The sequence below is a fragment of the Ovis aries genome, chromosome 5, assembly GCF_016772045.2.
Source record: "Ovis aries strain OAR_USU_Benz2616 breed Rambouillet chromosome 5, ARS-UI_Ramb_v3.0, whole genome shotgun sequence".
NCBI lineage: Eukaryota > Metazoa > Chordata > Mammalia > Artiodactyla > Bovidae > Ovis > Ovis aries.
Genome location: NC_056058.1, coordinates 99,709,786 through 99,736,148, shown reverse-complemented (window position 1 = coordinate 99,736,148; position 26,363 = coordinate 99,709,786). Strand labels below are relative to the sequence as shown.

The window sequence follows — 26,363 nt, the reverse complement described above, 5'->3', positions numbered from 1 at the left end:
ATACTTAGATATAGCAATAAACTGTGGAAAATTCTGAAAGAGATGAGACTACCACAACACCTGACCTGTCTCTTGAGAAATGTGTATGCAGGTCAGGAAGCAACAGTTAGAACTGGACATGGAACAACAGACTGGTTCCAAATTGGGAAAGGAGTACATCAAGGCTGTATATTGTCACCATGCTTCTTTAACTTCTATGCAGAGTACATCATGAGAAACACTGGGTTGGAAGAAGCACAAGCTAGAATCAAGATTGCTGGGATAAATATCAATAAGCTCAGATATGCAGTTGTCACCACCCTTATCACAGAAAGTGAAGAGGAACTAAAGAGCCTCGATGTAAGTGAAAGTGGAGAGTGAAAAAGGTGGCTTTAAGCTCAACATTCAGAAAACTAAGGTCATGGCATCTGGTCCCATCACTTCATGGCAAACAGATGGGGAAACAGTGGCAGACTTTATTTTTCGGGCTCCAAAATCACTGCAGATGGTGAGTGCAGCCATGAAATTAAAAGAAAGCTTACTCCTTGGAAGGAAAAGTTATGACCAACCTAGACAGCATATTAAAAAGCAGGGACATTACTTTGCCAACAAAGGTCCGTCTAGTCAATGCTATGGTTTTTCCAGTGGTCATGTATGGATGTGAGAGTTGCACTATAAAGAAAGCTGAGTACTGAAGAATTGATACTTTTGAACTGTGGTGCTGGAGAAGACTCTTGAGAGTCCATTGGACTGCAAGGAGATCCAACCAGTCCATCCTAAAGGAAATCAGTCCTGAATATTCATTGGAAGGACTGATGGTGAAGCTGAAACTCCAATACTCTGGCCACCTGATGTGAAGAAATGACTCATTTGAAAAGACCCTGAGGCTGGGAAAGATTGAGGGCAGGAGGAGAAGGGGCAACAGGGATGAGATGGTTGGATGGCATCACCGACTCAATGGACATGAGTTTTGGGGGACTCTGGGAGTTGGCAGTGAACAGGGAGGCTTGACATGCTGCTCCAAGGGGTCGCAAAGAGTCGGACATGACTGAACGACTGAACTGAACTGATAGCATTAAAGCTTTTTTATGATTGGTGCATCTTATTTTAAAATGTTTACAGCAACGGGATAGTGATTTTTATTTTCTGACCCAAGGAAAACAAAATATTTACCTGATGATTTAGGATCTTCCATTCGATGTCTGATTTGAGAAGTCAAACTTTGTATCAAGGAATATACCGTGTCACAGGTCTTTACAGGATTTTTAATTAAATGCATTGATTTGATAAGAGAAATGCTTCCAGATGGAGTAAGCTATAAATGAATAGAGTATACATTTTTATATCTAGTTATGCTCAACTGACCAAAAGGACAATATACAAAATTTTCTAGTAGTTGGAGTTTAAATTCAAACTACAAATTAAATCCCCAGATATAGAGAAGGAAATAAAAAACTAAAAATTTTAAGTTAAAAAAGTCTTAAGCCTTAGCTAACATTAGATTACCCACACGGAAAATTTAACAAAAGTGCTCTATCTTACAAAGAGATAGATTCTAACATAGTGATATTTTACTGACTCACTTGGTATCTGAAAATATGGTTTAACCATTTGACACATATTGATAAGTAATAACCCTATGATTATCATTGGTTTTTCCAGATGAGGTACTTAAGAGAGATTAAAGCACCTTTCCCAAGATCAAACCATCAGTATGTAAACAGTGGCATAAAAAATCAGGTATCCTGGCTAGAGACCTGAGCTCTTAATCACCATGTAAATGCCTTTGTGATGAGATTTCTTCCAAGTCAACAAAAGCTATTAATGACAAAACAGTTTCAATTTTCACTGTTGAAACTTTGCTTGGCAATTTAACCCTAAATAAGTTTCTATAAATACAAAAAATGTAAAGTGGAATTCCACTTTCTGTTATGGTGAACTAGTTCATTTGGGTCAATCTAACGACTGAAACTTGGACAAAAGTGAAGTCCAGGATTTCCAGACGTAGAACCCTGGTAAACTCTGCATCTGGGGTTCAAAAAAGTTATAAACTGTAGTCTGCATTTTTAATAAGACCTTGGATGACTCTTATTCAAGTATAAGTTTGTAAAACACTCTAGTTCTACAGTCCTTGCCTTGTCCAGGAAGAGGGTAAGAGCATGATGCAAACATTCAATTGGTAGATGTCATTAAAGCCTACTGTTACCTCTGGGGTAATGACAAAACAAACAATAAAATCAAACACAATATTAAAACTACCAGGGAAATAAAAATAAATAAAAAGTACCAATTCCAATGAAGCAAGAAAGGAGAGAAAAATAAAAACAGGCAGTATAAATATTAAAGCACTTAAAACGATACTAGATTCATACATAAATTTGAGTAAATAATTGCCCTAAACAAAGATTTTCATAACAAACTGAAAAAAACTACATGCAGATTTTAAGAGATTCATCTAAAAATAAGTTTCAGAGAAGACTAAAAGAGATATGAAGGGTATTATACAAACACCAAGTAAAAGAAAAAATTTTTGCAGCTATATTAATCTCAGACAAAGTATTCTGAGGCAAAAAAATATTCATTGAAACATACCAACTCTTAGTTTGTATGCACTTAATAGCATGGCATCAAAACACATAACAAAGATTAAGAGACTACAGAGACAAGAAAAACCCACCATTACAGGTGGGAAATGTGACACACCACAGGAAAGAAAGAAAAAACAGATCAAAAAATATCAGGAAGACTATCTGTTTCTACCAAAATGACATAAAGTTAGAAAAATATAACTTAAAAATGTATAGTTTTGGAAATTAGTATACTTCTAAATAACCTATAATCAAGCAAATCACAATTAGAAAATGCCCCAAATGGCATAAATCTCAATTTATGAATACAGTCAAAACAGTGTATAAAGGGAAATTTATGACATAGAATGTGTGTTTTAGAACAGACAGAACATTCATGATTTAATAAGCATCCTTCTAGGGACATTAGTTTTTAAGAATTAGAGCAAAATAAAACTGTAGATGTAGAAGGAATAAATTAAACAATAAAAATTAATAAAACTGAAAACAAGTATATAATTTAATGAACCAATAAATCCGAAAGACAGTTCTTTTACAGGACTAATAAAGGTGATCAACTATGGCAAAAATGATTAAGAAAAAAATGAGGGAGAAAAACTGTACAATATTATGAAACAAAAAGGAGTATCTCTACTGGTCCTGCAGACATTACAAAGAACTTGAAGAGGACTATATAAACAAATTTCTAAATGAATGTAATAATACAGACACAAGATACAATAAATAAAAATTACTAAATTACTCTACGAACCGTAAGTACAAGCTTTCCCATAAAGAAAATGCCCATGGGATTTATCAGTAAATTTTACCAAACATCCAATGAAACATATATACATGAATTATTCCCCCCAAGGAGGACTCCCGATTTTATGAAAACAGCATAATCTTGATATTGAAAGCAGACAAAGACAACAGGGATAAAAAATAAAGGTCAATTCGACTCTTGAACACAAATGTAAAACTCCTGACCAAAAATATTAGTAAACCCAAACCAGTGATAAAGGTATTTTTGAAATGACTTTATTCTAGGAACCAAGGTAGACGCTTTCCAAAATCATATATTTAACAGACAGAAAGAGAATATAAAATGTAAAAACATGTCATGACAAAAACTTTTAACAAAAATCTACAGAGATTATACTTAATGTACAGTGTTAAGAAGGCTTCCCCTTTGAGAATATGAACAAACACAGAAAAGCCACTCAATTTAATATGGCTTTGATGGTGCTAGCAATTAAAGTAAAGCAAGAAAAAGAATTAAAAGCATAAAGATTGGAAAGGAAGACAAAAACCTGTGGATATCCTTTGGAAAGGTTTTTTAAAAACCGAGATAAATTACCAAGTTAATAAATAAGTTTAATACAGTTGACGTATATAAAGTCAATATGAAAAAAACTTTGTACATAGCAGCAACAGACAGTAACTGTTTTAGAGGTACTGTTTATAAAACAAATATTTTTTTAAAAATATGTTTTTCCACAAACTAAAGATCTAATTCAATCTAAACCAATATCCCAATAAGACTTTTGGCCAGCTTACTTTAAAATTCATATGAGAATACAGGAAAAGTCAAGAAAACTTGAAGGACCCATGTAGGATTTGGGAGATCTCATTCAATGGCACAAAAGCCAACAAAGAAGTATGTTCCAGAAACTAAACACATATGATAAAGCTGATCCTACAAGATAGTGGGGAAAGGATAGTCTTTTCAGTAAGTGGTGTTGAGACACCTGGATGTACATATGGTTGCAGGGAAATATCAACTTTGATATCCTTATCTAATGGCAAACATAAAAGTCAATTTTTAGCTGTATGGCAGATAAATGAGCGTGAAAAAAACAAAAATCACGGAAGACCATACACGGACACATTCTATGACCCCCTTGTTAGAAAAAGGGTATTATAAATAATACATTAAAATGCACTGAACCACAGAGGCTGCGCCAGACCTGCCTGTGAATGTCTGAGTGTCTCCTGTGGAGGGATGGGTCAGCAGTGGCCTGCCATGGGGACGGGGGCTCTGGTTGCAGCAGACTGGGGCCACCCAGCGTGTGGCATAAGCCCTCTTGGAGGAGGTCGTCAATAGCCCCACCAGAGGGCTGCCAAGCAGATGACCCACAAACCACAGAACAATTATACCAAAGAAATACTTGCACTGTTAAGAAAGTTCTAGGAGCCACAACAGATTTCCAAACGTGGGAATCCGGCAAAGGGACTGAGAAGTCCCAGGGAATTTGACTTTGGAGGACAGTGGGAGACTGCGCCAGATTTGCCTGTGAGTGGCCAAACAATGCACGCATCAACAGAAAACTGGATTAAAGATTTACTGAGCATGGCTCTGCAAATCAGAACAAGACGCAGTTTCCCCCCCAGTCAACCTCTCCCATCAGGAAGCTTCGTGAGTCTCTAATCTTATTCATCAGAGGGCAGATAGAATGAAAACCACAATCACAGAAAACTAACTAAACTGATCACACGGACCAAAGCCTTGTCTAACTCATGAGTTATGCCGTGTGGGGCCACCCAAGCTCTACATGGTGTCATGGGTCATGGTGGAGAGTTCTGACAAAACGTGGTCCACTGGAGAAGGGAACAGCGAACCACTTCAGTATTCTTGCATTGAGAATCCCATGAACAGTGTGAAAAGGCAAAAAGATAGGAAAACTGAGAGATGAACTCCCCAGGTCGGTAGGTGCCAATATACTACTGGAGATCAGTGGAGAAATAACTCCAGAAAGAACGAAGAGACAGAGACAAAGCGAAAAGAACACTCAGTTGTGGATGTGACTGGTGATGGAAGTAAAGTCCAATAATGTGAAGAACAATACTGCATAGGCACCTGGACTGTCAGGGCCATGAATCAAGACAAACTGGAAGTGGTCAAATAGGAGACGGCAAGAGTGGACATCGGCATTTTAGGAATCAGTGAACTAACATGGACTGGAATGGATGAATTTAACTCAGATGACCATTATATCTACGACTGTGGGCAAGAAATCCTTAGAAGAAATGGAGTAGCCATCACAGTCAACAAGAGAGTCCGAAATGCAGTACTTGATGCAATCTCAAAAATGACAGAATGATCTCTGTTCGTTTCCAAGGCAAACCATTCAAAATCATGGTAATCTAACTTTATGTCCCAACTAATAATGCTGAAGAAGCTGAAACTGAACAGTTCTATGATGACCTACAAGACCTTCTAGAACTAAAACACAAAAAGATGTCCTTTTCATTACAGGGGACTGGAATGCAAAAGTAGGAAGTCAAGAAATACCTGGAGTAACAAGCAAGTTTGGCCTTGGAGTACATACTGAAGCAGGGCAAAGGCTAACAGAGTTTTGCCAAGAGAACTCACTGGTCAAAGCAAACACCCTCTTCCAACAACACAAGAGAAGACTCTACACATGGACAACACCAGATGGTCAACACTGAAATCAGACTGATTATATTCTTTGTAGCTGAAGATGGAGAAGCTCTATACAGTCAGCAGAAACAAGACAGGAGCAGACTGTGGCTCTTATCATGAACTCCTTATTGCCAAATTCAGACTTAAATTGAACAAAGTGGGGAAAATCACTATACCATTCAGGGATGACCCAAGTCAAATCTCTTATGATTATACAGTGGAAGTGAGAAATAGACTTAAGGGACTAGATCTGATAGACAGAGTGCCTGATGAACTATGGACAGAGGTTTGTGACGTTGTACAGGAGGCAGGGATCAAGACCATCCCCATGGAAAAGAAATGTAAAAAAGCAAAATGGCTGTCTGAGGAGGCTTTACAAATAGCTGTGAAAAGAAGAGAAGTGAAAAGCAAAGGAGAAAAGAAAAGATCTAAGCAGCTGAATGCAGAGTTCCAAAAGAATAGCAAGGAGAGATAAGAAAGCCTTCTTCAGTGATCAGTGTAAAGAATTAGAGGAAAACAACAGAATGGGAAAAACTAGAGACCTCGTCAAGAAAATTAGAGATACAAGGGGAACATTTCATGCAAAGATGGGCTCGATAAGGGACAGAAATGGTCTGGACCTAACAAGCAGAAGATATTAAGAAGAGGTGGCAAGAATACACAGAAGAACTGTATAAAAAAGATCTTCATGACCCAGATAATCACAATGGTGTGATCACTCACCTACAGTCAGACATCTCGGAATGTGAAGTCAAGTGGGCCTTAGAAAGCATCACTATGAACAAAGCTAGTGGAGATGATGGGAATTCCAATTGAGGTATTTCAAATCCTAAAAGACGATGCTGTGAAAGTGCTGCACTCAATATGTCAGCAAATTTGGAAAACTCAGCAGTGGCCACAGGACTGGAAAAGGTCAGTTATCATTCCAATTCCAAAGAAAGGCAATGCCAAAAAATGCTCAAACTACCACACAATTGCACTCATCTCACACACTAGTAAAGTAATGCTCAAAATTCTCCAAGCCAGGCTTCAGCAATACATGAACTGTGAACTTCTAGATGTTCAAGCTGGTTTTAGAAAAGGCAGAGGAATCAGAGTTCAAATTGCCAACATCCGCTAGATCATGGAAAAAGCAAGAGTTCCAGAAAAACACCTATTTCTGCTTTATTGACTATGTCAAAGCCTTTGACTGTGTGGATCACAATAAACTGTGGAAAATTCTGAAAGAGATGGGAATATCAGACCACCTGACCTGCCTGTTGAGAAACGTATATGCAGGTCAGGAACCAACAGTTAAAACTGGACATGGAACAACAGACCGGTTCCAAATAGGAAAAGGAGTACATCAAAGCTGTATATTGTCACTCTGCTTATTTAATTTCTATGCAGAGTACATCATGAGAAAGGCTGGACTGGAAGAAGCACAAGCTGGAATCAAGACTGCTGGGAGAAATATCAATAACCTCAGATACACAAATGACACCACCCTTATGGCAGAAAGTGAAGAGGAACTAAAAAGCCTGTTGATGAAAGTGAGACAGTTGGCTTAAAGCTCAACATTCAGAAAACTAAGGTCATGGCATCTGGTCCCATCACTTCATGGGAAACAGATGGAGGAACAGTGGACACAGTGGCTGACTTTATTTTTCTGGGCTCCAAAATCACTGCAGGTGGTGATTGCAGCAAATTAAAAGGCGCTTACACCTTGAAAGAAAAGTTATGACCAACCTAGATAGCATATTAAAAAGCAGAGACATTACTTTGCCAACAAAGGTCTGTCTAGTCAAGGCTATGGTTTTTCCAGTGGTCACGTATGGATGTGAGAGTTGGACTGTGAAGAAGGCTGAGCGCCGAAGAATTGATGCTTTTGAACTGTGGTGTTGGAGAAGACTCTTGAGAGTCCCTTGAACCGCAAGGAGATCCAACCAGTCCGTCCTAAAGGAGATCAGTCCTGGATGTTCATTGGAAGGCTTGATGTTGAAGCTGAAACTCCAATACTTCGGCCACCTCATGCGAAGAGTTGACTTATTGGAAAAGACCCTGATGCTGGGAGGGATTGGGGGCAGGAGGAGAAGGGGACAACAGAGGATGAGATGGCTGGATGGCATCACCGACTTGATGGACATGAGTTTGAGTAAACTCCTGGGGTTGGTGATGGATAGGGAGGCCTGGCTTGCTGCGGTTCATGGGGTCATAAACAGTCGGACACGACTGAGCGACTGAACTGAACTTAACTTTATCAAAGGAAATCATTAAGGCTCAGAGCAGATGGTAGTACTTACAATATGCATAACAAAGAGCTCATATCCAAAATATACAAAGAAATTTTATCATTCATTAAGACAAACACAGGCAACTGGTAGTAAAAAAGGACGAATTAGGAGCAGGCTTCATGAAAGAAGGTACTTAAATGGCCAATGAATATTAAAACCACTGTAAGGTACTACCATACATCCACTTCAGAAAGTCAAAATTGAACAGTTCAAAAATACTGAGACTAGAGACTATGTAGGGCAATGATAATTTTCATGGACTTCTGGTGGAAGTATAAAATGCTTAGTGACTTTTGAAAACTGTCTAACATCATATACTGATACTGAAATATACGCAGACTGCGGGGTGCAGCACTTGCCCTCCTAGAATATAATATACCAATAGAAACATGCTCATCTACACGAGGAAGTGTATATGAATATTCATGGCAGCATTACCTGTAACAGCCCGAAACTTTAACAATATTGTAAAGCATATCTAAATTGGAGCATATTCATAAAATAGAATACAGATCAACAAACTATGGCCTCTAGGCCAAACACGACCTATAATAGCCTATGAGCTAAGAAATGGTTTTTACAATTTTTAAAAGATGGTTTAAAAAAAAGTAAAGAATAATGCAACAAGTAAGTATATGTGATCAGCAAGGTGTAAAAATATTTACTATCTGGCCTTTCACAGAAAAAGTTAGCCAACCTCTGAAAACAATACCACATAGAAATGAAAATTAATCAACTATGAAAATTCTCAAAAATATAGATGAATTTCACAAACATAATATTGAGAAAAAGGCATCAGACATTAAAAAAAAAAATTCCATTACAGGAAGCTTAAAAAATATAAACCGAGACTACGGGAGCTACAAACGCGTACTAAGCTGAATAAGCATTCTGGACATGAGTATAAAGAGCTAGGATGGTGGTTATTTCTAGCAGATAAGAAGGAACTGCAAGTGGGGAGAGGTGCACATAGAGCTGTTCCAACATTCTGTCCCCCTGTATAGGGATTATATGTCCCTTTGCTTTTGTAATACAACAAGCTCTGAGTTTATGTTTTATGCGTTTTTCCGTGTGCATAATGTTTGACAGTGTAGGAATTTGCTAAGACCCACCTTTTCATAATCTTCTGCAGTAAAATCTCTGTCTCTTTGAAGTATTTCATGAAGTCTTGCCTTTACACGTTGCTGACAACTGCTCAAAGAATCACTATCACTATCCAAAAGGCCATTCATGTTTGCACTTTTCACCATCTGAACAAGAATGGGTGTAAGTTCTCCTTCTAGAGCTAACAGACCCTAAACACATTAAATAAAAGCCAAAAGAGGTTTAAGAATTAGTATGAAAATAGAAAGCATCTTAATTATTATTTTGTTACATGCAGAATTTCACAGGGTATATGCTTACTGTTATAACAAACTTTACTAATACAAATTGTCATGGTCATTTCAGGGTTTTAATCTGAAGTCTCGATTTTAGAATATTAAAATATTACCTCAGTAAAAATCTTTTGAAATGCTATATCAGATGAAAATTTTAAAAATTCTAAAAACATTTATTTATACCTTTGCAAAAGCAGCTGCAGTCATCTGAACTCGTCCTTCATCAGAGGCGTATATTTTAAGGTCATGTCGGTAGGTACTATGTAATCTAAGTAAACCACAACCAGGAAATCCTGCATAATCTCCTGAAAATAAATCCTCAAATCACTTAAGCTATATTTTTATCTCACTGTATTTCTATACTTAATTACATCTCAAAATGAGGATCTGGAAAGATGATGTATGAATTTAACTGAAGTAAAGAAACGCCAAGATTTACCTTGACCTCCAGGATACATACACCTGAAAGCTCTTCCGAGTTCTTCGGCTTGGACCCTGCCTGCAGGGGTTAGTTCTCCTCCCCACTTCAGAACCAGAAGCAAGGATGGCTCTTCTCGTCGGCTGTCTAAGATACATGTGAATGGATAAAGCAAATGTCAAGTTTTCTTCTTTTAAACAGATATATTTCATGATTACTTTTTTTCTTTTTGTCTCTTCTGCAGTGAAATGCAGGCCTTATGTAGATTAATTTGTTCTTTAAACATATCTATCCTTTGTAGGTTGTTGCTTCTACTAGGAATATCACTTGCTTCACTTATTAAAATCTTACTAAAATTTCAAAATCTTTCCCACACTCTAGAAAGAAGGCTCTTTCCCAGTTTTCTGAAAGGAAACTTCTCCCTTCCCTGCTCTCAAAATGGTATGAGAGCACAAGGCATTTGCGGGATGTTTTTAGTTGTACTAGATATGCTAGGTTAAGAGCTCCCTGATGGCAAGTTCAGAGCTTGTCTTTGCAGTGCTGCCACACGAAAGGTAATTTTATCTGAAGGGAAGAAGATATATACATTTTTAGGATTAGTAACCAGTGATTTGTATAACTCTTAAGGAGATATAAGACAACAGAGCTTAATATTTATTATAATTTACATTTAAGAGTGAGATATACAATAAAATATAGCCAAGAACAACTTTTTAAATTTGGAGTTGTGGAATCTGTATGTTCCAGAACAAAGTATTTTCTCAGACACAAAGGACATCTGAGTTTCTATTCTGAATTTTGACCTACTCTTTATTATGTCCTAATATCTGTGTTGGGTTCCAGAAACAAAGGTCATTTTAAAAGTACCACAATAAACACTAAAGAATTTAATGATTCACTAAAAGTGATAGAAAATCATCCTTTACCCTGGGGCTAGTTAGTAATTGTATGTGCTTCACCATGCAAGCCAACATTCACTTATAATAAAGGCAATTAATTGACTTTTTAATTATAGCTACAGAATGCTTTTGATATAAACATCAAGATGTAGAAAATTAATCTGCATTGTTACTAATCACACGGTGTGACAAGAGAGCAATATATGAACTTTCAGAATAAAGATCAACATAGTCAAATTTCTGCTTGCATTTAATCTTTACTTCAAGTTTTGCTCCTATAAATAGTGGGCCACGTAAATATCCCTATAGAAGATCTTTCTCTCAAGATCTGACTATCCCACTGGGATAGATTCTCTTAAGTATAATTAAGGTCAAAGTATATGAAAAATTTTTGAAGTTTCCCCTACACCTCACCCTCCAGCTGCACCACACAACGTGCAGGATCTCAGGTCACCGACCAGGGATGGAATCTACACCACCTACGGTGGAAGCACGGAGGCTTAACCACTGGACGACCAGGGAAGTCCCATGAAGATTTTGGTATGTACTGCCAAATTACTTTTCAAAGAGTTATTGTCAATTTACAGTTCTACCAATGGATAAAATTTGTCACACTGCATTTTCATCAGAATTCCTTATTACCATTTGACATTTGAAAAAAGAATAAAACAAGAAAACACTCTGTCAGTGTGACAGGCAAGACTGATTATTATTGTACTGGGCATTTCTATTTCTCCATAAAATGGCTCCCCAACCCTTGACCATTATTCTTTTGAAAAGTAAATAAAATTATGGATTTTTGTGCTCACTGCTCTTAGGAGACTCATTTTAAATGCTTATTTTGATTTATTGAGTGGAGAAAAATATCTGCTTTAGAAACATGGTGATGGCACATTTTTTCAAATATTCTTTTCCTACTTAAGTTTTCTTCCTTTTTACCCTGTATGGGTTAGGGATCCATTAAGTAATAATTAGTTATAAAGAAATAAGCTCTCTAAAGAATAAAACAGCACTCCCAAGCAGTTTTTAAAATAATAAAAGGTATCCTTTACCTAAAGGAGAAAAGGTAAAAGACCTTTTATTTTAAGGATAGAAAACATAGTTACCAAAGCTGTACATTATTTTTCCTCGATTCAGCATGCCAACCCCTTAACTATTTGACAGAAGATTAAAAAGTTAATCAACAGTGAGTAGCAAGTTCCTACATATAATTAGAAACTAATAAGTATTAATAGTGACATACCCTCTTCTTCACTAGATGTCTTAGGACAACCATGAGGGAGATAGGTTAACTGGACCTTACGATTTATTCCAGAAAAATGGCCATACCTGAAAAGTAAAATGGCAAATACAACAGACAATATTTAATAAGCACGCAATACAACCTCCTAAAGAAAAACTAAAACCTACCTTGTCTTTAAAAATTAAAATAATGATTTTTTTTTTTAATTTCAAGTGGTCAAAGAAATAAATCTTGTAAGAAGAATACTGATGGCACTAATTTCACCTGATTAAAGTGAAGTTATTTTTCATTTAAACAGCACTGAGTCTATGGTGAACCTAACAATGTGTCACTCTGTGTAGTGACAATCCAACACCGACAATCCAAATGTGTTCTCCTTCCATGGTCTCATCAAAATTAATACCATTATAAAACAGAACCTTCAATGTAACGATCTCTTTTCTCACTGGTAAAAATAAAAACTTACTAGACGTTCACTAATTTCACCTGATTTACAGTGAGAAAAAGCAAAATAGATCAAACTGTGAAGGAAATTAACATGAAAAGTCACACATATTTAAAAAAAAAAGAGCACTATAAGTAGTTATCAAAATTAAGGGTTTCAAAAAGACACTTACATCTCTAACACAGTCTTAAGTTGCTCAAGTTTTGATTTGTTTTCTTCAATTTCAGAGTCATTGTTTTGCCCCAGTTCCATAAGAAGTTGTCGTGCAATATCCAGCACTTCCTGTAAAAGGAATAAAGAACTGAATTTTTATGTAATTTTGCCATTAGTAGTTTAAAACCCAACAAGAAATCAAATGTACTTGCCTGTAATTGTTTCGGTTTTTTGAGTTTTAATTTCCCAGATTTATATCCATCACACTTTTCAAAGAGATCAAAGAATCTTATAAAAGAGACAGAATACTGTTAGGCATTTGCAATAATATTATCTTTAGGAAACAAGTGACTATAATGAATGATAGATAAGGGACTAAGATAATAATTAGTAACAGATAACGGACTTGGGGGTCTATGGACTTCACATACTGTGTGCTCTCTTTCACTCTACAGTATTACTCTTTTACTTGACTGATAAAACTTCGTATTTTCCTAAACCATATTAAGCTAATAATCACTAGATTAGCTGAATAAGTAATAAACTTCCATTCTATTAATTTTCATCTTTACAACACTAAATAAAAGCTAAGTCAGGATGATGACCATTTATGGATATTGCTACAGTAATTTTCTGATACTGATACACACAATTTAAGATGGATTTTGTTTTGATTTTAGTTTTTCTAGTGGTTTAAATTTTACTGGTTAAGAAATAATGGCAGTCTTTCCGCATGATGTATTAATCAAAATAGATAAGCACCCATCAGAAATCCTGAATGATCACATCCTGTGAATTAAATTATTCCCCTTTAAACATACTTTTGATGCCTCACTTCCATTTTCATTTTTTGCTTTGGTGTTCGATCCCCATGACGAATGACGGCTATGACACATCTAAGTTCCATCCTTCAGTTAAAAAAGAAACAACATTCTCAATTTTTTAACAAAGATTTGTGTTATATACCTAAGATTAATACATCTAATTGTTTATTTGGAACTATCTTTTACCACTTCAAGTTCGTTCCCATTAAGAAAAGCACTTGTAACAACTAGCTTTAATTTTATGAAGTCAATCCTAAAAAGAATTTAAGAGGCTGGAGGGGGAGTAATATCAAGCTATAAAATATTTGCTTCTTCTCCAGAGATGTTATACTAACTTTGGATACAAGCAAATGGACTATAATTCCCTAACTTCATTAATTACCTGCCCAGTGTGGTAGATCGTTATACAGAGAGATTTCATTAAATCAAACAAAATAAAGCTGCTATATTTATTTTGCCCACGTAGGAAGAAAAGTATCTCAAACTAAAATTACTGGAAGATACAACTGTCTTAGTAAGAATGAGAGAAAGTAAAGGTGAAAGTAGCTCAGTGGTGTCCGACTTTTTGAGACCCCATGGAATTCTCCAGGCCAGAATTCTGGAATGGGTATCCTTTCCCTTCTCCAGGGGATCTTCCCAACCCAGGTCTCCCACGTTGCAGGCTGGATTCTTTACCAGCTGAGCCACAAGGGAGGGTTTAAACTACCACTTGTCAAATTATAAGACACAGAACACAACTCTCTAGAGTAAGTTACCCCAAAATATACTTTGTATTAAATAAGTTTGGAAATACTGGTTTAAAAACAAAATTAAGTATTTTTGTCCTCTCTTCTGCCCCAATCAGGAATCCTCAGAATATTTAACATGCTAACATAAAGCTCCTAGCTCACATGAATAACAAGTGAATTTCAGGTAGTAAATTTCACTAGAAATTTTATAAAACACTTTGGCAATACTGGTCTAATTAATTTACTTCATGATATAACTGTGTATTTTTCCTTTACATGCTAAGAGCACCAGAACTGTAAACCACTGACCATGAACCTTTAAGTAATGTATCTGCTGGCACCTCCTTTATTCTTATGGCTTAATTCAACAGTTCCATAATTATCCAAAAATTTTTTGGGATTTTAACAACAGAAAAGATCTTTAGTCTAAATGCGTGTGTGAGTGCTCAGTTCCTCGGCTGTGTGCAATTCTTCGTGAATCTATGGACCGGCGCTGGGATTCTCCAGGCAAAAATACTGGAGTGGGTTGCCATTTCCTCCTCTAGGGAATATCTGACTCAAGGGATCCTGTATCTCCTTGCGTTGGCAGGAGGATTCTTTACACTGAATCACCTGGGAAATTCCTTCATTCTAAATAGTCCATGTAAAAGCTTATAATCTATTTTTCCACCTGGAAAGTGAATCATATGAAAATACACAAAGTAAAGTATTTAGTATTATTCAGATATATAATCTTTACTGTGATAGTACAGACCAACAGGGAAACACAAGGAATTTCTAAATGAAAATATTCAAACTTACATAGTTCCAGATGTAGTTGGTACAATTGGAATATCTTCAGCTTCTAAGGGTATTGACCAGGGGATATGAAATTGTGGAGCAAGCTCTCGCATTACAATGTTCCTTCAAGACAAAAAAAGAAAACTTAAACTAGTTCATTTTAACACAAACCTGGGTGTTAATGACAAAAGAAAATCATAGAAGTTAAAGTCAAACTATCTAGTAATTATGTGAATACAGTACATAAAAAGTAAACTAAGAAAAAAATCAATCCTGATCAAAAAAAATTAGATCAGCAGTGCTAAACTGGTATATAGAATATAGTAATGGGATATCATGAATTTGGAATTTACTTATTTAGTTTTTAAAAATATAAATCACATTGGATGCAAGTAAGTTCCCTGGTGGCTCAGATGGTAAACAATTCACTTTCAGTGCAGGAGACCTGGGTTTGATCCCTGGGTTGGGAAGATCCCCTGAAGAAGGGAACAGCAACCCACTCCAGTATCCTGGCCTGGAGAGTTCCATGGACAGGGATGGGCTAGTCTATGGGGTTGCAACTGAGTGACTTTCACTCTCATGTCACTAGAGCTGCCTGTTCACTTCCATAGATTCTAAAATCCAAGATTATCTCTGTGGACACTGAGTATTTCTTACCAGCTTTTATTGATCACCTATAAAGCTATTTTAAATACCATTGTTCATTTTTAACAGATTTCTATTACAGTTTGCTAAAAAGGTTAACAAAATTTTACGTAATTACAAGACATCTTTTGTTTTGTTTAAATTTAGCATTTATTCATGCTAAAATTTAACTGAGCCCCGCTAAATTTTACTTTAAAGGTAAGTTCACAAACCTTTGAAATATACTATAATTGCTGACTCCAATGATTAAAATAAATTTTTAAGTGTAAGTTTTTTATGGCTTTGACATAAGTCTTTTGTCATATATACTCTGAAATGGTTAAAAACAGTCTTTGTCAGGACTTCCCTGATGTGGGTTTGGTCCCTGGTCTGGTGGACCTCCCCCCAGGCACAGCTAAGCCTGTGTGCCACAACTACTGAGCCTGTGTGCCTAGAGTCTCTGTTCTGCAGCAAGGGAAGCCACCAGTGAAAACCCTGCGCAGAGCCACAAAGAGGAACCCCTCCCTCCCTAACTAGAGAAAGCCTGCACATGGCAGTGAAGAGCCAGCAAGGCCCAAAATAAAATAAATAAATAATGTTAAAAACTGTCTTTCAAGTCTTCTAAATCAGGATGTATGAAAATAAGTCAAAGAATACAAAAATGGCATTTCTGTACACAATAATTTCTTTTATGTTCACTTGATAATCTCATGAGATTATTTCGAGTAACATATGCTTGTAGAAAGTTGAATCATTCAAGATCTCTAAATTCCAATTATTTCTATTTTATTCTCGTTAGTTATTTCATGAATGTTAATTCTGTACCATTAAATACTATAATTGCCTAACAAAAACCTGAGAAACAAGGTAATCTAATAAATCAGCCATTTTGATGAATGATCAACCATCACTGTGTAAATCATTGCTATACAGCACTTCTAAATCTATGAGGTTAAATACCTTTAAAAGTTTACACTGTTCATAAATTAATTTGTCTTACATAACCCAAAGTGTAATTCAGGATTTGGGGATGTCATTTTATGAACACTGATTTTTTACTCTAGAGTGCTTATAAAGCCCTGATCATTTGATGTTTACAATTATTTGGTTTCTGAATAACGAGTATGCACTAACTATAACAAAAGTAAAGAGGAAAAAATACAAAGAAAAAAAATCTTACCCAAGTATTTTTGCACAATCATCATAATACTTCATGGAATTTTTCACAAAACTGAAGCCATTGACATCACAGACATAGGACTGTCCATTGGCCCGTAGCAAATCAAAGCCACAAACTGTTTGCTATTTAAAATAAATTATACACTTTAAAATTCCATTTAATTAAGACTGAGTTTTCCAGTCTTATTAGAATACAAATTTTATAAGTGCCCTTTACTTCAAAGTAAGTAAAAAACAAGGAAGCTACTTATTTGTAATAGGAATACTCTAAAATATACAGCACACACCACATGATTATTTAAATTCTTCTATGAAGTAAATATACAACAATAATGCGTAAGAGACTAGAGAGGCCAAGAACTCAAGAAGCTTTTCAATTAATGTTTAATTAAAATACAAAAGTAAAAAAATTTTAAAGACTTTGATAAATTTTATGTTAGCAGAAATTCTAACTTTTTTAATTAAAAAAAAAACACCAAAAAGAAAAAAAAGAGGAGAAAGCTTTGAAGACACAGCCCAGAAGAAATGTCCAATTATTGTTATGAATCTTTTAAATTCTGACAACTACACACTTGTGAGCCCTTGAAACAAATTTATTTTATTTGGGAGATAACAGTTAAAAAGGTATAAATAAATGTCCTGCTTAGGTTCTAGGAATTTTCTGATCTTCTAGGTTTTACGTTCAAACCATCATGTATTAGTATAATATGATTTTAAGTCATGGCTTTTGGAATCCTGGCCATTACAAAGTTAAAACAGTTAATATAAAACCCAATTAATGTAAAGCTATTAAAACATACTTTAGGTTAAGATTCCTTCCATGAGAGACTTCAAATTATTAAGACACAAAGAATTTATTATTTAAAAACTAACAATATACACTAGTTTTAAGTTACATATCCAAGACAAGGCTTCAACAAGGTAAAGTTTATCCTCTATGAGATGCAAGTTGCACTACTTCTGTTTTAATCTTTACTGCACAGTATATCAAACCCTAATAATACAGATTGAGGGATCAAGTCAAATATCTAAGTAAAAAGTTTTTTAAGTGTACTAGTAGTTTTCATGAACATATTTTACTATATTTAACAGGCCAAATGATCAACTGTGAAAGGTGGAAGACTTCCTTAAAAGAAAAAAAAACAAATCGTATCAATTCTATGATTAAATACTTACAACCAGTTTTATTATAGGAGTATACTGATAAAATACTCCTATAACTCTACCATTTCAGTTGTTTTCTTCTCTAATTGTAGTTTCTGAATAAACTGTCAGTTTCCTTCTATATAATGAAGAAAGAATAAGAAGGAAAGGCCTTCATTTATCATATATTCTTATTAATGGCACTGCAAGAATCCTTTGTAAAGTTCAAAAAAAAACTATTCAGATATACCACTTCATTTTCTCTATTTTTCTTTCCTATTATAAGCCCAAACAACATCGCTTTCACTCAAAAAAGAAAATTCAAATTTTTACAAGAGTCTACATGGCCTGCATAACATCTTACCTTAAAAGCAAGGCAGACTTTCCAAGCAATTAATTTCTCTCGTGCATTGAGAATAACAGGGTATCTTACTTCTTTTCCTTCACTATCTCGTTCCACCTTGCCATCAAGTGCAGGAGATTTTCGAGCTTCAGCATGGGCATAATCTGGACCCACTGTATAAACCTTTCAGAAATGTTAAAATATATACATTACTTTAAAAAGATATATATCTGTAAATATATAACAGCAGGCAACAAATTAAAAAAAATACCTCTGTTTCCAGGAGGTATTTTTTGATACATCAGTCTATTTTACATGTGAAAATTCTCAACACTGGAAGAGGTTATAAGTAATACAGCAAAACTGGTAAAATGAGGTTCTCTCTAAAAAATTATACTGAACATTATAAGGGAATACTAGAATGCATAATGCTGTGATCCTTCTCAAACTGTTTTAGTTTAACAAAAGGTATAAATGACTAAAAAATTATAGAAGAAAGTAACCACCAAAATAAAGATCTAAGCATGGAAGGAAGATTTATAAGGGCAGTGAGAATTCAAAAGCAGACAAGAGAGGGACAGGCACTCTAAGCAAAGCTAATAAACGCAAAGGGCAGATGAACGAAACAGCATGACATATTCAGGTGAGAGTACGTTATTTGCTATGGTATCTACTGTAAGAAATAAGGTTTGTAGTACAGAGGGCAGGCCATGAAGTAGCTTGCATGCCAGCCTTAAAAGTCTGATTATTACCTTGTGGTCAATGAGGATCCACAAGAGAATTTTTAAGAGGAGGCTCATGATTCAGTTTACACCTAAGAAAGAACTCTCTATTAGACTCAGAGAAACAAAAGGCAAGGGAAAAAGGGAAAGATACATTCAACTAAATGCAGAGTTCCACAGAATACCAAGGAAAGAAGGTCTTCTTAAATGAACAATGCAAAGAAACAGAGGGAAACAACAGAATGGGAAAGACTGGCGATGTCTTGAATAAAATAGAGACTTTAAGGCAACATTTCATGTAAGGATGGAAACATAAGAGGACAAAAAGCCTAAGAACCTAACAGAAGAAGAGATTAAGAAGAGGCAAGAATACACAGAACAATACAAAAAAGGTCTTAATGACCCGGATAACCATGATGGTGTGGTCACTCACCTAGAGCCTGACATCCTGCAGTGTGAAGTCAAGTGGGCCTTTGGAAACATTATTACGAACAAAGCTAGTGGAGGTGATGGAATTCCAGCAGAGCTATTTGAAATCCTAAAAGATGATGCTGTTAAAGTGCTACACTCAGTATGTCAGCAAATTTGGAACACTCAGCAGTGGCCACAGGACTGAAAAAGGTCAGTTTTCATTCCAATCCCAAAGAAGGGCAATGCCAAAGAATGTCCAAACTATCATACAACTGCACTCATTTCACATTCGAGTGAAGTGAAAGTGAAAGTTGCTGAGTTGTGTCTGACTCTTTGAGACCCCAGGGACTATTCAGTCCATGGAATTCTCCAGGCCAGAATACCGGAGTGGGTAGCCTTTCCCTTCTCCAGGGGACCTTCCCAACCCAGGGAATGAATCTAGGTCACCCCCCACTTTATAGGCGGATTCTTTACCAGCTGAGCCACAAGGGAAGCCTAAGAAAACTGGAATGGGTAGCCTAGCCCTTCTCCAGTGGATCCTCCTGACTCAGGAGCTGAATCTGTTCTCCTTCATTGTAGGCATATTCTTTACCAACTGAGCCATCCGGGAAGTCCACATGCTAGCAAGGTAACACTCAGAAAGTATTGTTACCCTGCTTATTTCACTTATATGCCGAGTACATCATTCAGAATGCTGGGCTGGATGAATCACAAGCTGGAATCAAGATTGCTGAGAGAAATTTCAACAACCTCAGATTAGCAGATAATACCACTCTAATAGCAGAAAGTGAAGAAGAACTAAAGAGCCTGTTGATGAAAGTGAAAGAGGAAGAGTGAAACAGCTGGCTAAAAACTCAACATTAAAAAAACTAAAATCATGGCATCCAATCCCATCACTTTGTGGCAAATAGAAGGGGAAAAACGTGGAAACAGAGACAGACTTTATTTTCTTGGGCTCCAAAATCACTGTGGACAGTGACTGCAGCCATGAAATTAAAGATGCTTGCTCCTTGCAAAGAAAGCTATGACAAACTTAGACAGTGTAATAAGAGCAGAGACATCAATTTGCCGACAAGGGTCCACGTAGCCAAAGCTATGGTTTTTCCAGGGGCCATGTACGGATGTGACAGTTGGATCATAAAGGAGGCTGCACGCTGAAGAATTGAAAGTCCTTGGACAGCAAGGAGATCCAACCAGTCCATCCTAAATGAAATCAGTCCTGCATATTCATTTGAGGACTGATGCTGAAGCTGAAACGCCAACTGACTCATTAGAAAACATCCTGATGCTAGGAAAGACAGGTAAATGTAGAAGAGGGCAGCAGAATATGAGATGGTTACACAGCATCACCAACTCAACGGACATGAATTTGAGCAAATTCCAGGAAATAGTAAAGGAAAGAGGAGCCTGGTGTGCTGCAGTCCATAGTGTCGCTAAGAGCTGGACACAACTTAGCGACTGAATGACAAGTTACACACAGACTGGCTGAAGGTGAAGCAATTAAGACCTTACTTGTCACCAACAGAAATCACACCTATTTTTTTGTAATCAATTACAGTTGTCAAAGCTATCTAAATATTTTTTACTCTGATTGATGCTTAGAAACTGTGGTGGTTATTAGACTCTAACCCACTATATTTTGGATTTTTAAATATTTTGATTAACTTTATTTCAATAAGATTTGTCTCCACTGTAATCCTGTGTGGTTTATTTTAAGCACTGAGGAATATTATTCTATAAAAAGTATCCATATGCTTAGATTGCCAAAGACATTCATTATGTAAATAAATTAAGAATCTCTAGTTATAAAGAAAGAGAAACAAAATAGAGGTCAGAGATAGCTAACTAAATGGACTTCCCATATGGCTCAGCGGTAAAGTGTCTGCCTGCCATGCAGAAGACCTGTGTTCAATCCCTGGGTCAGGAATATCCCCTGGAGAAGGAAATGGCAACCCACTCCAGTGTTCTTCCCTGGAAAATTCCACTGACAGAAATGCCTGGCAGGCTACAGTCCATGGAGTTGCAAAAGACCCGGACATGACTTAGCAACTATACAACAACAACAACAACAACAACAACAACAGCTATTGTAAACTCTTTTTTCTGATATCACTGGTAAACTCAAAATACAAACTTAAAATATACTTTACTCAATCCTACCTTAACATCAGTACCATCTGTAGGCATAAACTCTTCATATATATATGAGCCTGTTTTTCGTACATTGCTTTCTGGGGAGTAAACACTACTTCTACTGCCAATCTGAAAATAAAAGAAGTCTATCAATGTAAAAACCAAATTATTCTCTTTATAAAATATTCTCTTTTATCATTTATTTATATCATTGATATTCTAAAAAATTTTTTTAGTCTACAAATATTTAACAACACATAATGTAGTTGACACTACATTATTTCTTGCTATAACTTAAATAGCATAAAAATAGAATGAACACTTAGAACAGTGTTTCTAAGATTCAACCATACTGCTGAAGGTGAACTCTGCTTTCTCATTACTATAGAATTTTCCTCTGTATAAGTATTCAGTAATTCATTCATTTGCCTATAATATATATCTAGGCTGTTTTCTAAGATTTAGCTAGTAAAGCAATGTTGCTTCAAATGTTCTTTTAAATATTCCTGTGACAAGTATGTGCAGGAGTGTTCTATGGCATATACTCAAAGTGAAACCGCTAGTGATAGAATATGCTCACATTCAACTTACAAAATAATGCCAAAACCTTTTAAAAACCTTTTTGAATTAATTAGAGTCTCTCCAGCAATGTGTAGGTGCTCTCACTTATCTATAATTATCTACAACTCGGTATTGTCAGACTTAATATTTGCCATCCTAATGGACAGAGAACACATACCTCAGTGTGTTCCTGCTTTGCATTTCCATGACTGCTTATGAGTACATGTGCACTTTTAATACTGACATACTGCTAAGTTATATTTTAGAAGAAATATTGTGATTTAACAACATCTAGGCTTATGCTCATTTCCCAACTACCTCAATCTTTTTGATCTTGCTGATTCAGAAAGTAATTTAATGTCATTATCTTTTAGACTTGATTTACATTTTTTTATTATGGGTGCAATTTTGAGCATACTTTCATGTATTTAAAAGACCACTGGTATTATTCGTTCTAGGAACTATTCATTTGTAGGCCATTTTTCTAAAAAAATTTTGATCTTTACCTGAAATTCTCATATGATAGAGTCATAAATGCAAGGTAAAAAGAAGATCTAATAACTTTCTTGGTATTCTGTATGTAAATTTAATAACTAGAATGATGCCTTGTTTCTCTAAATGATGACATCAAGTTTATTAATCTATCTCTCAATGATACATTTTTAAACATAGTTTTACTAAATACTTGATTACTTTTAGTAAAATTTATGCAACAATGTATAAAGAACAGTAGTCACTAGGCTAACAAAGGTTTACCTTTCGAAAAAGTCTTTGACTTCCACCACCAGCAGAGGTTGGATAATAAATGTAAACATTGTGATCTTCTGCACTGACTGGCTTTTCTACAAATGGCTTTTGGAAAACTTCCCCATTTACTTCTACATGATCTTCCCCTTCAATCAGATTGCATTCTACAAATTAAACATAATAGCAAGAAAAAAGTTACATACTGCTCAGTACCTAGATATAATATAACCACAATATTATTATTGAGGACTTGTTCACTAGAACAGAGGTTACAGAGAAACCTAACTGTGGATGATGCACTGATTTGTGTGTGTGTGTGTGGCTGCGCTGGGTCTTCGGTGCCACAGGTGGGTCTCCTCTCTCAGCTGGCTTCTCCTGTGCCGGAGCACGGCTATGGGTGTGTGCGCTTCGGCAGCTGCAGTCTCTGGGCTCAGGAGTTGCAGCACACAGGCTTAGTCGCTCTGTGGCACGTGGAACCTTGGGGAATCAAGCCCTTGTCTCCTGCGTTGGCAGGGGAATTATTTACCAATGGACTACCAGAGAAGTCCTTGATTTGATTTTAATTAAAAATATTTATGCAAACGTATACCAGTATTTATTATCTATGATGACATAAGGAACTATATTCTTCAAAAATCTAATGGACCTGCTATAATGTTGGTATCTGGGTTTTAATCAAAGTTGCTCTAATGTATAACATGGTCACTAAAATTCCCCAAAACACTGTTATCAGAACATTCAATATTAAAACAAATAAGCATTCACCTTGCCCTTTTACACTATGTGTAACTTACATGCTATGCTGTAAATAAGCAGGAAAATGAAGCAAAAGGTGCTTTAAAATAATATTTCAAAATTCTTACTCATCAGAAGTATAGTTGTGGCATACTAGCATGAAGTTGGAGAAGGCAATGGCACCCCACTCCAGTACTCTTGCCTGGAAAATCCCATGGATGGAGGAGCCTGGTTGGCTGCAGTCCATGGGGTCGCTAAGAGTTGGACACGACTGAGTGACGTGACTTTCACTTTTCACTGAATTTCATGCATTGGAGAAGGCAATGGCAACCCACTCCAGTGTTCTTGCATGGAGAATCCCAGGGACGGGGGAGCCTGGTGGGCTGCCGTCTATGGGGGTCGCACAGAGTTGGACACGACTGAAGCGACTTAGCAGCAGCAGCAGCATGAAGTTATGTTATAGACTCACTTACTTCAATCAATACAAATTTATTAAGTACGTAAAAATTCTTATGATTCTCAGATATATCAAATATGGACCCAATAAATATATGATATACACCTCCTAGTTATAGTTAGCCTTCTAGCTCATAATATCCCATTTTAATTGAAATTTAATTGCCTATTTGGATCATTTAAAAAAAATTGAATAGAATGCATAAGTTGTTTAAATTCTATTTAATTATAGAGGAGAGTGGCTCAGAAGTCTTTGTTAAGAGACTTTTAAAAGAGAGCTTGTTTGAAATCTCTTACTCTTACCTTTGGGATTATTTGGGTCACGGTTCAAAATTGCATAACGAGGAAGCAAAATCCCTTCAGCTTGAAGAATACTATACACTTCTCTCCTGAAGAAAAAAGAGAATACCCTTATTGTTTTGCTAATGTTTCATGATAAGTATATTACTGTACTATTTATAAAGTATATTACTACTTTTTTATCACTAAAAAAGTCATGTATATAGTCTTTCTTTATAAGTAAACAAATGTCATTTAAAATACTGAAGAAATGTATTCTAAGGAAATATTCAGTAATATCAGAATAAAAGTGTATGTACAAAACTTTCTGTGGCATATTAAAATATTAATTTTTAAAAGTGGGAATGTAAATGTATAAAAGAGAAATGGCTAATTTAAGTTGCTATATCACAGACAAAATATCAACTAAAGTATTAAAAATCTTATATTTAAAGAATATTTAATGACACGGAAAAATGTTTATGGTCTTTAAAGAGAATATTGATCCTAATTCTGTAAAATGTGAGTGCACATATATATTGCTTTCTATATGAAAAAATATGGTAGATGCAGTGGCAGGGTTTAATTAAATGCCTTTCTTCATTTTATTTTCTAAATTTCTCAAAATGAATGCAGACAAAGACACACACACACAAACACACATATATGCACTCCACATATATTTACATTTGTAATATACAGACATCTATTAATATGAAAACCTTGGAAAAATGTTATGTCAGATATTAATAACATTACTAAGAAAGGAAAAAAAATAAATAGAAAAATAAAAACTATAAGACCTTATACTTTATATAACATTTTCTTATATATAACCTCTTACTGTAATGCTAACACAGAATAAAATAGAATACTAGTGAAATTATAAGGGTAGCCATTAATAGCATCAATTAAATGCAATATATGCATTTGTATTTTACAATTTCTCTTAGATATCTATGCTTTTGATGTGTTAAATGAATTGCTAAGATATATAGTAACATATTTCTCAAAATGGTTCCACTTTACCAGTTTCTTCATCTATAAAACTGGACACAAATATTTATTACTAAGTATTATTTCACGGATACCACAAATTTATATATATTGGTACCATGCCAGCTTAGGTAGATACTAAATAAATGTTGATTTTCCTCCCTTCAGCCAACTTCCCCACTCACCTATCTTGTATGAGATACTGCATATTCAAGTCATTGATTACAAATGGATTCCTGAGTTTGGCATAGGCAACTGCTTTGTCCAGTGGAAATCCTAAGAATACATATTATTAACATACTCTGTACAATCTCAAGGTAAGTTGACATCTCTAACTTAATCAACTTTAATTTATGCCACATCCCATAAAAGGCTAATTTCATTATGCATATAGCTGTTTTTAATAAGACGTAGAATAATAAATACATAAAACTTGATTTATCTTGTACTACTAAATCAATCTTATTTTTTCTTAATTTGATTGGTAAGGCACAGCAAGTCAGTGGTTATATAACTCCATTTAGAGTACTGATATGTTTAGTTGACGCTTCAAAGTCAGCCGATAGAAGGTAAGACTACCTCATACATAAACAGAAATCTATACATAAATAACACAATTGTATTACAATCATCTGGTGGTCTTTTTAAACAAGTTTATGTGACTCCTCACTTAAGATATTTTGATGCTATACACACAAATTAGCTGATGATTCAAAGAAACTGAGGCATCTTTAAAAATAGCAAAAGAAAAAATTTAATTTATATTAAAATTAAAATAAATTAAAATAATAATATAAAAATTTATATTCAACAGACATGCTCCAAATATAAAATATATGAGCAGAACATGCTTGCTGTTATTGATACTAGGTCAATGTTCACACAACAGAAATTACGTTCTTAAAATTTCTAGACTTTG

At 35.4% G+C, this 26,363-nt stretch overlaps 1 protein-coding gene across 35 annotated transcripts in view; it reads right to left on the bottom strand.

Annotated features, from left to right (window-relative positions):
- Window positions 1-26,363, bottom strand: part of PPIP5K2 (diphosphoinositol pentakisphosphate kinase 2) — an 83,379-nt gene that overhangs the window by 44,493 nt on the left and 12,523 nt on the right. For 16 of the 35 annotated variants that reach the window (XM_060416060.1, XM_060416064.1, XM_060416063.1 and 13 more), the window contains 15 exons: window positions 25,630-25,720; window positions 24,473-24,558; window positions 22,988-23,142; window positions 21,698-21,799; window positions 18,426-18,587; window positions 16,920-17,041; window positions 15,137-15,238; window positions 13,605-13,691; window positions 12,996-13,071; window positions 12,803-12,912; window positions 12,186-12,271; window positions 10,065-10,190; window positions 9,809-9,930; window positions 9,359-9,541; window positions 1,153-1,294 (listed from right to left, as the gene is read on the bottom strand). In XM_060416060.1, coding sequence (XP_060272043.1) covers window positions 1,153-1,294; window positions 9,359-9,541; window positions 9,809-9,930; window positions 10,065-10,190; window positions 12,186-12,271; window positions 12,803-12,912; window positions 12,996-13,071; window positions 13,605-13,691; window positions 15,137-15,238; window positions 16,920-17,041; window positions 18,426-18,587; window positions 21,698-21,799; window positions 22,988-23,142; window positions 24,473-24,558; window positions 25,630-25,652 — 1,684 coding nt within the window. In that variant the 5' untranslated portion in view covers window positions 25,653-25,720. Of the gene's footprint in view, window positions 1-1,152; window positions 1,295-9,358; window positions 9,542-9,808; window positions 9,931-10,064; window positions 10,191-12,185; window positions 12,272-12,802; window positions 12,913-12,991; window positions 13,072-13,604; window positions 13,692-15,136; window positions 15,239-16,919; window positions 17,042-18,425; window positions 18,588-19,156; window positions 21,800-22,987; window positions 23,143-24,472; window positions 24,559-25,629; window positions 25,721-26,363 lie in introns of those variants that run through there. The other 19 variants (XM_060416061.1, XM_027970547.3, XM_015096220.4 and 16 more) reach the window with 4 other exon arrangements.